The 16824-nt window shown below is 43.1% G+C and overlaps 1 protein-coding gene across 1 annotated transcript in view; it reads left to right on the top strand.

The window, feature by feature from the left end:
- Positions 1-5731, top strand: part of LOC136294738 (metalloprotease TIKI2-like) — a 268794-nt gene extending 263063 nt beyond the window's left edge. The window contains exon 7 of the mRNA XM_066192779.1: positions 517-5731. Within this exon, the coding sequence (XP_066048876.1) occupies positions 517-739 (223 nt within the window). The 3' untranslated portion in view covers positions 740-5731. The remainder of the gene's footprint in view (positions 1-516) is intronic.
- The last annotated feature ends 11093 nt before the right edge of the window (positions 5732-16824 follow it).

The following is a 16824-nucleotide window of genomic DNA, read 5'->3' as shown; positions in this document are numbered from 1 at the left end:
GGTTATCAGTTGAGTAAGGGGATCCTGGGAAGTTCTTTAAGGCTTGTGGAACCGGGAAGGGATGTATTCTGGACCCTCCTGGACTCACCATGTGGTCTGTGGTAAGACATGTCACTGGGACGTGGCAAATTTTCAGGCCTTTGGTGGGAAGAAAGAATGTAAGAACAAGGTCATCCTGGGTCAGCACAAGGAAACATTTAGCACAATCTCTGATGCTGGCCAGTAATGGGTGCTTAGAAATGGAGTGCAGTAAGTCAGATCCATTAAGAGCAGTCCCTCCTTTGGCTGTATTTTGTCAGCAGCCAGAAGCTGAGGGACATCCTGGATCAGAGCTGTTTCCACTTCATCATAGTTATAAGTCTCTGGCTCTCTCCCTGATGTCTAATGTGTGCAAACAATAATAATTATAATAATAATTGGAATTGCCATTGTGGTTGCTACCACTTGGGATGACAGCTCACAGAGCAGAGATAAGGGTTCTCCTGTTTAATTTCCTTCTCTTGTGTTTTCTTTTAGCACCACCACGTTGCCGTCCTATATCAGGATAACCAATGGCTACATCACGGTCAAACCTCCCATCTGGATTTCCAACCAGCTGGATCAGAGGCCGCGTCCCGCCCGCCCATCCCAGCCCCAGCCCACGAGCTCAGCCCCCGCCAGCCTCTCATGGCTATCAGTAACATTTCCTCTCTGCATGGCCATAGCTTCTTTTCTCCTGAACCTACTGCAGCCCTCCTGACCGCATTAGTATTACCTGCAATCCCTTGGAATAAAGAGAGATAATTTATGAACGAATTGGAATTTAAGACAGCAACAGTTACACGCTGGACCTTCTCAGTGACTCAGTAGTGCCTTCTAGCTGATTTTGTCTCTTTGCCCAGATACATTTTGAAACTCTAAAGCTTTATTGTAACACTGACTTACATCTTCTTTTTGTAGAAGGATCTTTATTTCCCATAGTGCTATGGGGTTTTGTAAAATATACATGTTCATATAAGGAAAAAAAAAGAAAAAACATATTTATTCGACTGGTAAACTTATTTTTCTTGTTGTATATGTTAATAACATCCCTATTAATCAGTAGCGATGGTGAAACAGATAAATTAATATTTTCTATATTTTTTTGACAACTCTGCAAATGTCTGAACTGACACCAAATGAATGCTTTCTTTGTTTCTTTAACGATTACATTTTACAGCAACTGTCCAATAAGAACATTTCTGCTGAACTTCTTTATTTTACTTCTTTTATCTCATTAGCATAGGTTACACAGAATAAAGCAGATCCTGCTTTCTGGGGCCTCTGCCCATTAGAAAAATAAGTGCATTCTTAACTCATTAGCTGCCACAATCTAAAATACCAGTTATTTTTACATGACTTAATAAGTCATTAGTCAGGATAATCCTCTACATTCCCCCTGTTGTCTTTAACTAAACTATTTAACTTCTTTGGAAATTACCAGTTTTCCTCTTTGCCCCGGGATTAATTCACCAGCTAACGCAAATTAAGACACCTTTTTCTTAATAAAAAAAAATCTTTTAAAATCTGGAATAATCCTACTTGGAATTATTTTCTTCTCTGCCTCATTTTGTATAAGCATAAGCCTACAACCTTTTCGAGCAGAAATGAGAAGAGAGCTTGGTCTGTCTATAGATTATAAAGATGTAGTGTCCTTTTAATCTATACATCTCCTTTTCACCAGTTCTGTTAATGCCCGTGGACAACCTGGAGGCAAAAAAACCATATAAATTCCTCTTTCTCTTGCTTCCATGAGCTGATAGAGCTGATATCTCTGTGCTGAAATAATTATGTCTTGTCCAAAATCTGCTCAACACCACTGGAATCAAGCTAACCCCCATGTTATGGAGACATATAGAACATTCTTCCATTTTTAGACTAGACCTGACTTAGATGGAGAAGTTGTGACACTTTACCCTCACTGAAAAATGTGCTCCCTATCCAAACAGCTCTTGTTGAAGAATGAGATTTACAACATCTATGGGGAAAAAAAACAGTGCCATCTTAAAAATTACTGTATTGTAAAGGCATGTAGGTGTTATTTCACCACCAGAACATGATGAAAAGTCTTTTTGGATACAAGAGTTTAGAAAATGAGTTTTGGTTGAAATAGTGGTGTTTTTATCTTAGTCATCTACAAACCAAAAGTCAAAACTATGTGATGAAAGCATCTTATTTAGAAAAGAAACCTCAAACTCAGAAAAATACAATACAAGATTTTCTTTACAGAAAAGCAGTGCTTTTTCACCTTGGAAAAAAGATAATGATGATAATTATAATAACGTTACTGATATTCTGGCTAAAAACAACCCTGTAAGTTTCCCAGCATCCCTACAGCCTGATCTCTGGAGCTGCAGATGATTCCATGCAATCTGCAAGACTCTGCAGTGAGAGAGTTCAGAATTCACAGTTTGCTAGTTGTCATACCAGTTATTTCAGGAAAGTGAGTTATTAAGTAACTAGACTACAAAAATCACAGGATTTCATGAAGAAATACTGATCGTTTCCATCATGCATCCCAGCCCATTTCCTTGCAAAGGCCAGGGACAAGACAGGTAACTTCTTTTTAACTTACCATGATCCCCAGCCTTTGCTCTATTTTTGACAGCAGGTGGTGTAGGTTTTTGGTCAATTTAAGTGGGTAATACCACAAGGTGCTATAAGCTTCCTTTTTTTTTTTTTTTTTTTAAATTTTATTTTTAAGTACAACAGTTGGTCTCTTCCAACCTGTGATTCTGTGATTTTTTGATAAGGCTGAATGGAAAACTTTGAGCTTTGCCCCAAATGTGAGATTCAAACAGACCCTGTGCATACTTTCATATTGTGTATTTTGGCTAGCAGAAGATTAGAGATGTTAGTTTTGGACAGAAGCCATTCACCTTGCATAATATTTATTGCACAGAGATGGATATTGGAAACATATTTTGAGAACTTTCATTTTGGTTTTATTTGAGCTATTACTCCAGAAATGCCTTCATTTGAATGTAATGGTTTAGGAGAACCTTCAAATTCAACATTAATGCATTTTAAAAAGATTATTGGTTCTCCTGATGTCTTCAAGGCAGAGATGAAAACTGAATTATAATGTCTTATTTACAAGAATGTAACTGGAAATAAGGTAGGTAAATCTTAAGGGTGATGATAAGTTACATAGTAAAAGTGAACAGCCAACAAACCAAAACCCATTGAATTTTATTTGTTGTAACCAGATTGTATCCAGAAATTATTCTGTGGTACTCTCCCAGGAATAATTCCAGGTGTTGGAAAACGTACAGTATGAATAGACAAGACCATGTAAAGATAAGGGAGGGAAAAAAGAGCAGAAAACAAACAACTTGTCTAAGACTGTAAGGAAAACCAACAACAGGACCAAGACTAGATATTTCAATTCTGAAGTTTCCTAATCTGTGGCTTTCTTCATAAACCTCTGGGGTTTTGGGGTTTTTTTTTGTTTGTTTTTTGTTTGTTTTAGGAGCACACAAATCTCTCCATACTCCCAGCTGTCATTGTGCTGCACAGAATAGTCACTCTTATATCACCAGTAAGGTTTTCTGAGTGGCTCCTGCACTGGACAGTTATATTCAATATTCATTAGCTCAGATACTGTGGTATGTTTGGCTGTCACAGGATGTAAATGGCTTGGATATCAAAGTGTGTTTTAACTTCTTTGCATTTCCTGGAATTTTGTCTGTAATTCTGGGAAATTAATGAATTTTACTGGAACCCTTGTGCTGGTCCCCCACATTCTTGCAGTGTAGGTGTCAAAACAAGGTGTCTCTTTGATTTGGGGTCTACACACCTGACTTTTGCCATCTAGAAGCAGCTCCCTCAGTCACCTGAGCTCCCTCCAGCTCAGGGAGGAGACACGACTTAAAGGTTAAGTAGGTTTCTGTAGATCTTAGCTCAGGAGCCCCACATGAACGGCTTCAGCACAGGTCTCTAACCAAATACTCCTTTTATTCTCTTGTCTTACCCTGAAGTATGACTTAAGGTCACTTTCTATACAGGACCTGTATGCAGAGCAATGCTGGATAATCAACCCTCACTGTGTTGATAAAGTGGGTTGTTTACTAATCAGCTGTGGCAGCCCAGCATTAATTAAAACACAGTGGTGGTGGTTAGCACATACTTATGCACACTGCTGCAATGGATCATGATTTCTGAATTTCTAATGATTTTCTAAACCCTGAGTTCAAAACCTGGACCAGATTTGATATGTGCTCTGGAAGCAACACTGACCACCAGCTTCAGGGGGCTTCAGTTTCCTCTGTGGGTTTCTTGGAAAACTGAAAGCTGACTCGACTCCTCCTTCCCAAGGAAAGCTCAGATTCCCAGGTTACCACAGGATTCCAAGAGCAGGAGATTAGCAAAGACATTCATGCCCACCACAGATCATAGCAAACACTGGTGATCCTGCTTATCTCCGAGAAACAGAATCAAGAAAGTTACCCAGTGTCTGGCAATCTAGGACACGACTTTGGATGAGTCCAAGGCTCAATGGTGGCGTGATTCATCTTCTCAACCAGCTACAAGGGTCACCAACACAATTCACATTAAATGTAACTGTAGCTTTATAAACAAATGCTGACTATCTGCCAAGATCTTGCCCTGGTGGAATAAATAATCTCTTATCATCAGCAATAAATCTAATCTCTCCTCTTTCAGTGTTTTAATGCTTTTCTTGCTTAACTACAGATATTAACGTGCACTGCCACTTGGAGAACCAGTCAGTAAGCTGGGACAGAAGGTATTTTATATTTTATGACTGATGTAGTTTCTCTTCAGTCCCTGGAGCTGTTGAATAATGCAATATGTCTTCTGGCAATAAATGATGAACATGATTTATGATAACTATGCTTTATACAGGTGTCAAAAATCTGCTTTGTTGAACTTCCCTTCCCATTCCTCCAAGCTCCACTGTAATTTAGGAACACCCAAGGTACAGAGTTGTATATTTATCTAAGTTCTTCAATATACAATTGTGGAGAGAGATGGAAAGAGGGAGAACTTAATCTATGTTTAGTGCATTGATTAGTCAAATGATATGACTCAGTCATTACCATATACCACTGTTAGGGAGGAATTTCCCATCATATATTTATGTTAGAGAAACCAAAGTGCCAAAGTTATTATCTCAGCATAAGCGTTACCATGCCAAACTTTGCTTAGTACCGCATTTCTGTATTGTATCCAAAAATTATATGGTCTTGTCATATCTCTGAAGTGATCAATGTTCCATGGAGTGTGCTAAAACTCAGCTTCAATTTAAGCGTGTTTCAGCTTAACTGAAGCAGAAAGATAATTTGCTGAAGTTTGAGATCATCGGGTGGGTGTGTGTGTGTGGAGGTGTGTGTGTGTACATTTACATGTGTGTGTGTTGTCTGTGTTCTGTCCCAACCCAAATTCAGCCTTTCCTGTGACTGACATTTCAGGAGGCACCTTAATCTAGCTAAAGGCAGAGAGGTCTTTGCAATAAGTAGACAATACTTTCCTTCTAAAGGACTGATTAGCCATCCTGCAAATTCATGCTCACACCGAAATTCAAACTGCCTGTTCGTCAGTTTTCAATTCAAGTGTATTTTAGATTTTTTTTTCCTGTTCAGCCTCCTGCTTTTATGAACTGTTTTGAAGAGTGTAATAAAAAGATACTTTCTAATATTATTTTATCAAAATATTTTTGTAGCATAATATATTAATAAATTGTTATTATAAATCCATAGCACAATAATCTTGTGTGTCTTGATTCTTTCCTTTGTACTAAAAGCTAGGGAATTACCGAATAAAAGAAACATTCTGTTTGTGGGACTTAGGCATGATGCTTCTTTTGTGCCCAGCACCAACATGGGATGAAACATGGAGAAAGCAGAGCCAAGCTCTTTCCTTTTAACTACTCCCTTCCCTCACTACTAAATCCATTTGCCTGGGGACAGTAAATCAGCACTGTGAGCCTTGGAGCTGCACGAGCAGCACCAGTTCCTGTCACTGGTGTTAGACGTCAAGCCCTGGTGCTGAGAAGCACAGAAGCATCTCTCGTCTGGCACAAGGGGCAGTAGGGCCAGGAAATGACCCCTTCCACACAAACCAGCTGCAGTGTGTGCAAAAGCCCAGGTGGAGCATCCATGCTCACTCCTGGTGGCTACAGGAAGCTCCTCCTTCCCATTAGTGTCCTTTGAATCACTGTTGTTCCCAATGGCAAAACAAAAAATAATACCCATTGAACTGTGACTCCAGTGGGGATGGAGCAGGAGCTGCCTCTCCACATCAAGATACAGACACACAGATTCACTCATTTTTCTTGGCATATTGCTTCTCCTTGCATCCAAGCCATGCCTTGTAGCTGACACTGCAGACTTCTTGCTGATCATTGTTTACTTCTTAATTATGTGCTAAATCATTTGGTCTTTAGCACACCATTTGGAGAGGACTCCACCAGCAAAGCTGGTTTAGAAATATCCACTGTAGGAAATGCAGAGGGAGGAATAAACACTGGAGCTGGTTTGAATGAGCTAAACATGGCACAGGAAGGGCCTGTTGCAAAATAGAAGTGCAACTCTTGAAAAACAAAGATGAAAACAGTCCATCTATTGAAACACCAACCAGACTGCCAAAGCTGCTTGCCATCCTATCTTTGGAGTCTCAGCCCTTCTGGAGAGTCTGTGTGGTCCAGTCATGGGCAATCCCTGTCTCTGGCAAATGTATTTGAGGCAGCACATCTGAGGAAAAACACACCATTGCTTGTGCACTGAATCCCCACTGAGTAAGGGCTGAGCTGCACCTGATTTGTGGAGGGACTGAGCACATCATGCCAGACTGGGGGAAAGCTGGAGTGCAGCTTGATGTTATGGCAGTTCTCTGCTCCAGACTCATCCCAGAGAGGTGCTCATCCAACACACACAAAGGCCCTCCATAACATCTCCAGGGGCTCAACTGGAGCAGGGGAAACCACTGAGAAAGGTATTAAAATATCTGTACCCAGTTAGATGTATGCAGGGGGTGACCAAAGACAAAAATAACCAGACATCCACAAGTCTACCAGTAATGGAAACAATAGTAATGGGAAAAACAGTGTGTGTTCAGATTGCTAAATAGCTGGATGGTAGGGATACAAATACTGAATATCATTGAGGTCTTAAAGTAAAAAACATTGAAACTATATAAAGCATTGAAAATTTTGTATTGGCTTTTTTAACATACAGTTTCTCTCATTACAAAGAAGAGCAGCGAGTCCTGAACACCTGATTCCTTTGAGCAGGAGGTCCTAATCCTGCAATCTCAAACACCTTGCTCCACAGCGTGCCAGCACTTCATTAGCTAAGGCTGCACCTTTGGGTGCAAGCCATCATGCAAAGCACTGCACTTCATTCCACTTTCCACATTTTCATTCCACTTGCATTCCATTTTCCACATTTAACAAGGATACGGTTAAAACAGAAGAATGAATTCCACAGAGCCAAACCTCCACCAGGCTGGTTTTCAGAGGAATGATAACAATAATAACTGCAACAGTGAGTTCATGCTCACAGCCCTCATTCACACCTGGAGCTCCCTGCCTTCTTGGAATGAAAAGCAGCTTGAACAAAGGGGCCAGGATAATGTGAGAAAACATCAACAACAGGCAGATAGAGGCAAAGCAAATGAAAGACAGATGTAGGAAGGAGAGTGAGAGCTTTGTGCTCATCCCATATCTCTATTGTCCTATGGAATATCAGTTGTCCTGGTGATATCAGTTCTCCAGTCTTCCTGTGTGACATATGATGTTCCTTTTCTTTCCTCATATGAAAGCCATTGGTTTTTGTTATAAAATGATGGATACACAGCCTCAATCAGCCCTGTCTGACTGAATCATTTTGAACAGCAGTGCCCTTTTTCTTTCCTGCAGCTCTCTGCAGCTGTTTGTCTTGGCAAGGGTAGGTCTGTCCCCAGATTCATCCTGTTTGAAGTCCTGTCCACCCACTCATGTGAGCCTGAGCATTCACCTCATTTTTAATGGGAGCAGTATCATCTTCAGTTTTGCACTGGCAAAAACAATTCTCAGAAGGCAAAGAGACAGAATCTCACACCTGCCCGTCTTTCTTGAACAAACTGTCTTCATCCAAACTGTAGGAGACAAGCACTTCAAGGAATTTGCCAAGAACTGTTTTTCTCTTAGCAACGGTCCAGACCTAAAGTGGACACAGACATAATCTGTGATATCATCTCTCAGCCAGAAGGATCCTGTGAAGGCCCATTAGTTCGGACAAGGTGTGCTCTGCGTGATGCCTGTGGACTGAAGGATGGACAATGCTGGCTGTGTTCTCTGCCTGTGCCTGGGCCAACTGTGGCTCTGAGGGCAGGATCAATCCACACCATAACCTTATCCTGCTGCTGCCTTTTCCTCCAAGCAGTCCATGGACAGCCAGCCATTTGTTCTAGACCCTGTTTGGGGCGCTGAGCCTGGTTTTCCACTGCTGAGTCCCTGGGAGACCTCTGTCTGTGCAGAGCCTGGGGCTGGAAGTGCAGCTTGGCTCCCCATCACTGAGGGCCCAGTGATGACACCAGCACGTGGGTCCCTCCTGTGGCTGAGCAGGCCTGTAAAAAGACACATGAAGTGAGATCATGACGCTTGTGAAGAGAGTGGAATTCTGAGCCCTGGTTGGTTTCTCTTAAAAATACCTAACTTTCCCTGGAACCTCACTCTTCCTGGGCCATCTTTATCCAAAAGCATTAACACCAAGGGGGGTGGGAGGTGAGGGGAAGGTTAAAGTATTGATGTTAATGGAAGACTCAGACATGAAAAGAGTATCCCAGGTTTGGAGCCTCTGTTGCCTGCTGCCAGGAGCAGGCCCTGCTTGAAAGGAAAGTACCTATCTCAGCATGCAGTCAAGAGGGATAATAAAACTCTGGTCATTCAGAGGCAGGGAAGAGGAGAAAAACACTCAGAAATGTGCAGGCTTATGTTTCTCTTGAACTTTCAAAATGATTTTCTCTCCCACCCACAGAAGCAAATGATACCGTATCTGGGAAAGAAGTCAGGTGAATGGAGATGATCTTTGGGGAGAAGGAGAGGAGGAAGGGAGCAGACATTTACTTCTCTGCCTGCCTTGCTCACCATCCCCTTTCTCCGAGACTGAACATATAAATGAAAGAGCTGGGGAAAAGTCAAGTGTTTGGGTCCAACCTAAGGCCAGTGGGGGCTTTAAGGCCATCCTCAGGCCAGTGGGTTTTTCTGGTTTCTGTCTGGTGGATTCGGGGAGCTGACTTTGCCACTACATAATCCCCTAGAGCTCCCACTCTGCAAGAAGCTTCATTTCTCCCAGAGGCCCCCATGAAATGATTTTCCACACGTTTTTCCAGACTCAAATGAAAAAGAAAAGGCTAAGGGACTAATGAAAGCATGCTCATAAACACCATTCCCTGGGAAAGACTGGTGTTTGCTATAGTTTTCAAAATAAAATTCCAGGTCCTCCAAGTACTACTGAAGCACTGAGTTGGGCTTCACAACACCCTGAAGTTTCTGGTAAAAAACAACCTCAGCCCCCTCTTAATAAGGTGGGGAAATGAGGTGGACAGTGGATTTTACGACATGCCTGAAATCACAAGGGACATCCACGGGAGCAGGATTCAGAAGGCAGACCTTCCTCTATGGTACACTGTTCTCTGAAGCATGGCTCATTTATTTCAATTAATAGAGCTTTATAAGGGCTCCCCTGCCACCTTTTTTTTGGCATGAATTACTGCAAAGACAGTGAATTAAAAGCACCAAAGGGCATCATTTTCTTTTAGTGTTTAAAGAAGCTGTTTCCATAAAAGCAGACTATGTGAGACTTGCCCAAACGAGTTAATTTAGGAATAACAGAAAGGATTAGAACTGAAAAATAGTTGTCTTAAAAATCCCTTCTTAGGCAAGCCTGACCTGACAGTTCAGCTCTGGAGTGGTCTTTCTGTGTAATACCAGCCAAGTGGTTCAACCAGGCCTGGTTCCTGTCACAACATTCACTCAAATGTTGCAGGATTAGGGGCTTCTCCAACCACCAGATGAAATTCTTTAGAAAGTGTAAAGCTAATGCATGCAGCCCACTGTCTCCCCTTTTCCTCTCTTCAAAAACCTGCAGGTAGGATTCAGTTCAAGTACCAGGCACTGTCTGAAAGCTGTCACCCAAACTTGCCTCCTTCAGTGGTGCCACCCAGACTGACTCAGCCCTTAGAAAATATTCCCAGCTTATGTCACTTGCCAGATGTTCTAACAGAGGCTCCTGTGCTTGGTCCCAGTCAGTTCCTGCCCTCAGAATGCAGTTATATGTGTAATGTCTGCAAAGGCATTGCAGTTGGTCTCCTATAAAAGATGACCAGCTTCAAAATCATTTTAAAACAAAGCCAAAAGTCAACAACTGACTCATACCCACTGTGTGCTGTGACCACATAAAATATCTCTGATGTGGCAGACATGTGGCAGGATGCTTGCCAGGCAAACTCTGAATTGGACAAGGTGAGAAATGAGCTGTAATCTCCTCCTAAAATGCCTCCACTGCTTGACCATTTCAAAAGTTACAATTTCACAGAGTTGCAGCCCATCATCATCATCATTTGCATAACATATTTTGGTCAAAACTGCAGGACTGAGTGATGCTGTGACATTCAGTAAATGTCTTGAACCCTGGCTGGCATGTCTATTTTTAAAATCTACCTGCTAGCTATATCTCAGGTAAACACTAAATAGTCCATTATGAGAAAGAAATTTGTTTTTAACTTCAACTTGAAATTACTTCTTGTTACAATGTGCTTCCAAACTGCATGTTCAAAATTTTTAAAAAATAAACTACATGGTTTGTACAAAACACAAGACAACCAAATTTAAAAATTTTAAGTTCCCAAATATTAATAGTACATGTCATTGATGAACAGCAGTTATGTTTAAATGTCAATGAATGGAAAAAAAAATCAATATTTCTGCTCTAAATGACAGGGTTGCTTACACTGTTGATAGTTGAAACTATAGTTTCATTGTTGACCTGCACCTCTCCTCTCTCCTAACAGCATCGTTCCTCTTCTCATCCTGGTTTTGAGGTCAAGAACTGGATTTTGATTAGTCCAAACAGATTTTATGGCCCTCTGTTAAAAGGGTTTTTTGAGTACTCCTTCATTCTGAGTTTATAAGGCCTTTTATTAAAATAATGTATGGGCTCTATCTGAATCAAACTTCCGGCAGTCCTCCCATACTTCCGAAGTGCTGAAGACCTCAACTCGGTTCTCTCTCTTAGGAAACATTGCTTTGAACGAAATCACTGTGTGAAGAAAAATGTCACTGCAATGTGATAATTTGATGATGATGATGCTGAAGTACTGAACCAAAGCAATAATCTTTGGTCAAACCATAATCACAGCGCTGAAATCCACTGGTTAATCATGGAAACTTCACATTCAGTGTGGTCTGCTGTGCTGCTCTGAGGCATTATGAGGAATGGCCAAAAGGAGGCTGACAGGAATGTACTTGTGCTCTCATTCCCGTCATGTGGCGTGCACACCGCAGGGTTTGAAAAATTGGGTTAACGAGTAAGACCCATTATGTGCAGATGAAGTTGTCTGCATCCTCTGTTCTCCTTACTGAGAGGAATGAGGCACCATCTCCACTTACAACCCTGTAAATTGTACTCTTTTTACCCACGATTTCTTTCACCAGAGCTGCGTGAAATTACAAGGTGCTGCAGGTGCTGAACAGACCACCTGGCTGGTGCAGTGGCAGCCCAGGTACCTCTCAGAAGGACACACCAGTGGGTGAGGGAGCTGTGTTGGGGATCTGTAAGCTGCAGAACACCTCTCTTATTTTACTCTGAGGTCTCTGTGCCCTGACACCGAGCTTTTTGAGGAGCCATGTGAAGGGCTGTGGGTGGCCACCATGCTGTCCCGCTGTCCTCACTGGGGCTGTCAGCTCAGTCCATGGCTGAAACCAGCAAGGCACAAGCCCTGGGCCAGCAGCTGTGGGGAAATGGCTGAAACCTTGCCTGCCCTGAATTCCCTGCATTCCCAGCTGCAGAGGGTTGTATGCTTGTGTCAGAACAACGTTTTGAAATCCGTTAGATGGTCAAACGTGCCAGTTCTTCCCACCCTGAAAGACAGGCAGGCAACGTGCAATGTGCCCCAGCCCTCAGGCAGCGCCTTCTTGTGGAGCTTAAACCCATCCACAGGCATTCCCTGGAATGCTTTTTGAGCTGGTCATGCTTCCCCATACTCCTCCTCTGTGCTGGGACACGGGGATGCACAAAGCCAGCTCATCTCCGCAAAGGCAGCACAGGGAATTGCTGCTTGCTTGGGTGGCTGCTGAACAGCTGTTTCAGCTATGACATAACTGCTTTTTAAACTTCAAAAGAGATCTATTTCTGAGCTGAAAACATGGGGATTTTTTCATAAAAGCAAGAGAAAGATGTTAGCAGGCCATGGAGTGGGTAGGGGACACAGTGGGACTGCAGAGCACACACAAGATCCTGTCAGCCCCATCTTCTGCTGACCTTAGGGGTCCAATCCTGCAATTTTTTCTCAAGCAATAACCTTATCCATGCCAACAGAGCCTGTTATTCCATCTGCTGGTACTCACGCTGGAATGTGTTTGCTTTGGGAGAGACTGTGTGCTTTGCTGGTGGGCCCAGAGGACAGATAAAAGCCAGTGCCCAGCTCTGCAGAGTAGTTTCTAGTGAGGTGAACGAACTCATTAGTAAAAGATTCCTTTAAAAAGTAGGGTGCTATGCAAACCCAATGTGGATTAGACTTTTTGTGGGGTAAGTGGAGTTCAAGTACGACCAGATACAGCTCAACTCTGTTTCATGCTACCTCCTGCCCCTGGGAAAACTTTCTGATGCCAGCTGGGACAAGCTGAGAGAGTGCAAAAATCATACAGACCAGGCTTGGAGGGGAGAATATCTTACAAAATGCAGAGAATGCACAGATTTTCAGACAACTGTGAGGCAACAGGTCACACAGATGCTCTGTGACACTGGAGCCACACACAAAATTCTGGCCAAAAAAAAATGATTTGCTGCAAAACCTGATTATTGTCTTCCTGATATATGCAAGGAAAAAGGGACGGGATTATATTAAAAACTAACAAACAAACAAGCAAGCAGATTCCTGTCTGGAACTACATCATCAGTCTGCCAGACCCCAAGTTTTCCTCCTTCACTGCCATGGGAATCCTTCTGTTCCCATGAATGATGACTGAAAGCTTCTTCTTGCAAACAGCTCTCTGAATTAAATGGATGACTTTAGATTAACTTTAAATTTAGAAGTCTAACTTATCGATGTTGGCAGCTAGAACATGGCCATGGAAGAGAGGCAGGAGGAAGAAAAGGAGGTGTTATGTTTAAAACAAAGAAAAGTGTCCCAACTGCCAAAAGCACAGTCAGTGGAGGGATTGGTGGTGGTTCCAGACAGTGCAAGATGCTGAGTATAGATGGATACAGCTTGAAGCAAGAATGAGAGGTGACAGTATGTATTTAACACTTAACATGTAAAATCTTTGTGTTAGGAACCATGCTAGTGACTAAGAGAGCTTGCGAGAAGACTCTGATGTGAGTCATCTCAGCTCCTGCTGAAATCCTGGCGCTGGCACTGATCAGTGCTCAGATTTTTCAGGGCAGACTCATGAGCCAGGCATCCAGAGCTCTGTCACCAGATGAGCAAGAGAAGAAAACCTCACCCAACCAACACAGTCTTCAGGAATGGCACATTTCAAAAACATGCTGGGAAATATTTCCACACCGCTGAGAGCATTTATTTGGAGGTCTCACTCTGGGTCCATAATTGCTGTCAGGTATTGCAACTCAAAAATAAATGTAATAGTCCTCAGTTAAATCATTCTGCCTCTAGATTAAGGGTTACACTGAGCAGCTCTATCCTGTAGACTAAATATCCTCTCATAAATGCATTCTGGCATCAGAGATTTCCGTAGGTGGGTGGCTTTGACAGAAATTCATGCTAAGTCCAGAGCCAAACACTGTGAGAAAAGCTATCCCAAACACCCATTGTCCTTTGCAAAAATAACAGAAAATTGATCATTCTCCACCCCAAAACCACAGCGTTCCTCAAGCTCTGATTCCCCAGGGCAGCCAAAGTGCTGCTCTTTAAGCCTGTTCAAAGGCAGGTCAGGAGCTGCTGCTGGGAGGGGCTGTCAGGGAATTTGGGTCCTTGAGGAACAAAGTGAGCAGCGAGAGCTGATGGGGACAGCAAAGCACAAGGATCCCCAACCCAGGTAATAAGGTTGAAACTCCAGTGCAGTGCCCTGAGGGTTGCCTTTAACCTCTGCATCTCTCATTTTTCACTGGTGCTGAAGCAGCACAAGCAGCAGCAGCAGCACTCCAACAGGGATGTCAGCCCCTGCATTCCCACATGCTCAGGTCTGGCACCAGGGCTGCCACAGGTCAGGCCCAGATGTGATCTGTAGCATGGCCTGTGACAGGTTATTTATCCTTTAGGCTATCAGTGATTGATATCACATGATATTAATTCCCCCTAAAAGCTGTGTGCTTTGTGCAAGGATGGGACTTGGCTGTTGCAGAGGAATTGCTTTAGGTTACAGCAAAACCAGTAAAATAACTCCAAAATTATCCCCCCAAAAATACAGTGCTGATGTACAGCAAGACTTTATTTATGTCATGTGCAATTAGATTTGTTTTCCACCTTTTGACAGGGGCATTTCAGCCCAGAGTAAGAACGAAACACACACAAGCAGCATGATGCCACAGTCAGAAACACTCCCTACATCCAGGAAAGAAAGGGCTTTTACATTGTGAAAGGGAGCCTCCTGTTGTCTTCCAACTGGCATTTTCTGGCCAGCTGAAAGCTAAAATAACCCTTCCTTTATGCTTTCAATACTGTGATCTAATGGCTAAATGGATTTTTAGTACAAAGCATAATTTTCTCATTTGGTTTTGCTCGTCACTTAATGGAAAGGCCCCATCTGCTTACATCCCCATTCTGCTTACATCCCAAACAGAGGCCGCTCAGCAGAAGTGAAAAACATGTTGTCTTACAGCCCTGCAGTAATAAAAATAAAAATAAAAATAAAAATAATAATAATAATAATAATAATAACATTCAAATTATAATTGCTGTTGTTGTTATTGTTAATGTTGTTGTTGTTGTTATTATTATCTCACTGCAGCTGGCTGGCTGCCTGAAACTGCTGCAAGCAGTTCCCAAAGTCCAGTGGTTGGAGGGCAGCACCAGTTTTTGCACCGTGCAAGTTTCACCCCTCCTCACATTTTGCTGACAGGAGGGCACAGTGCCCCAGCTCCCCAGGGTTTGGTTCCAGACCAGTAATTCTCATTGCAGCAGCAGTGCTGCAGGTGACAGGAGAGCAGAGCCACTCTATGCCAAAGGTGCCATGTAACCTTTTGATCACTCCCTTCTTGCTTTGCTTTATGCACTTGTGACCCTCAGACCCAGCTCCTAGATGACTGATTTTTCCAAGGAATCATGTGTAGCTGTAGGTATGGAGCACGTTGGTGCACTGAGGTCACAGTGAGGGAGAAGAGCAGGAGAGACCCTGCCTGGGGCTGAGCTCTGCCCTGGGGGGAAGGCCTCCAAAGGCTGAGGAGCAGCAGCAGCAGCAGGGTATGAATGGAAAGTGGGGGGAAGCAGAAGATTTGGGTGCTCTGCGACCTCCCCATGAGAACAGAACCACAAACCTTAACTCATGTACACAAAGGGATTCTATAGGGACAACCTGCAGTGCAGCAGTGCAGCTCCCAGGGACTGACACATGGCAGGGCACAGGGCAGGACAGTGATGGGGACAGACTGGGGGCTTGCAAGGACACACATCCCAGAGCATCAACCACTTCCACACATGCTCGGCACATGCTCTTCAATTGTTTAGGGCTGTCTTCTTAATTTCCTTCAGCTGTCCCCATTGTAGCAGAAGCCTCCTTGCTCTGAAGGGGCAACTGAATGCTGGAAGTGCAACACCAGAGAAAGGGGGGATAGAGAACTGCATTTTCCTTGGAAAATTCAGCTAACACATCTGGAAAGGGAAGCTGCTTATTGCATGTGTTTCATTATGGAAAGAAAATGCCTTTTAAAATCTGAAATCAAGAAATTGGTGGAAAGGTAATTCCTGCAAGTTAGAGCTGAGTCTGTACCTTCCATTACTGTTCCCTATAAAGAAACGTTCCTGTTTCTTTTCTCTGGTAATCACCGGTTTCATGCCAGCTTCAGCATGTGGCTGTTCACTTCTTCGGGCAGACTGATGGCTCAGCTGAAACCGAATTTATGGACACAACCCTTCCCTGACCAAGGCTCACCTCCTCAGATAGATCCAGGTCCATAGCTCCCAGTGAAGCACAAGGGAGGGGAGGCACTGAAATAACCTGTGAGGATCTCCATAAGAAGGATAAGCCATTTTTACTAAACCCACAGAATTTATATGCTTTCACCCACTCTCTGGAAGCACCTACCTGGGGACAGTGACGACCGTACTTCAACTGGATTCCTAAAGCTGGACTGAGCACCTTGGGAAAAGCTCAGCATCCCAAAGCTCCTCACAGGATGCTGAAACTGAACCCAGCCTTGCTGCTGCCAAATGAAGCCATTTCTTGCCCTGCAGGCAAAGGGCCCAAGGCAGAAAACACCCTGGGACAGGTCTGCTCATTTGCCCAAAGCCAGGGCTCTGCTTCAGCTTCTCTCTTTATCCAGCACTGAAGCCAGCAGCTGTGAAGTAAGACTGCTTCCTTTTTTTAATTTTAATTATTAAGAAGGAAGCAAAACAATTCAGTGTTCTGGGGAGAATATCCCTAGAGTCCAACTACTGAAAAATCAAACAGCATTTGAAAAGAAAGAA

Source organism: Chamaea fasciata, unplaced genomic scaffold (assembly GCF_029207755.1).
Source record: "Chamaea fasciata isolate MVZ Bird 193981 ecotype frontalis unplaced genomic scaffold, bChaFas1.0.hap1 SCAF_10, whole genome shotgun sequence".
NCBI classification, from domain to species: Eukaryota; Metazoa; Chordata; class Aves; order Passeriformes; family Sylviidae; genus Chamaea; species Chamaea fasciata.
The sequence above is the reverse complement of the archived record's forward strand: the minus strand, read 5'-3'. Positions and strand labels throughout refer to the sequence as shown.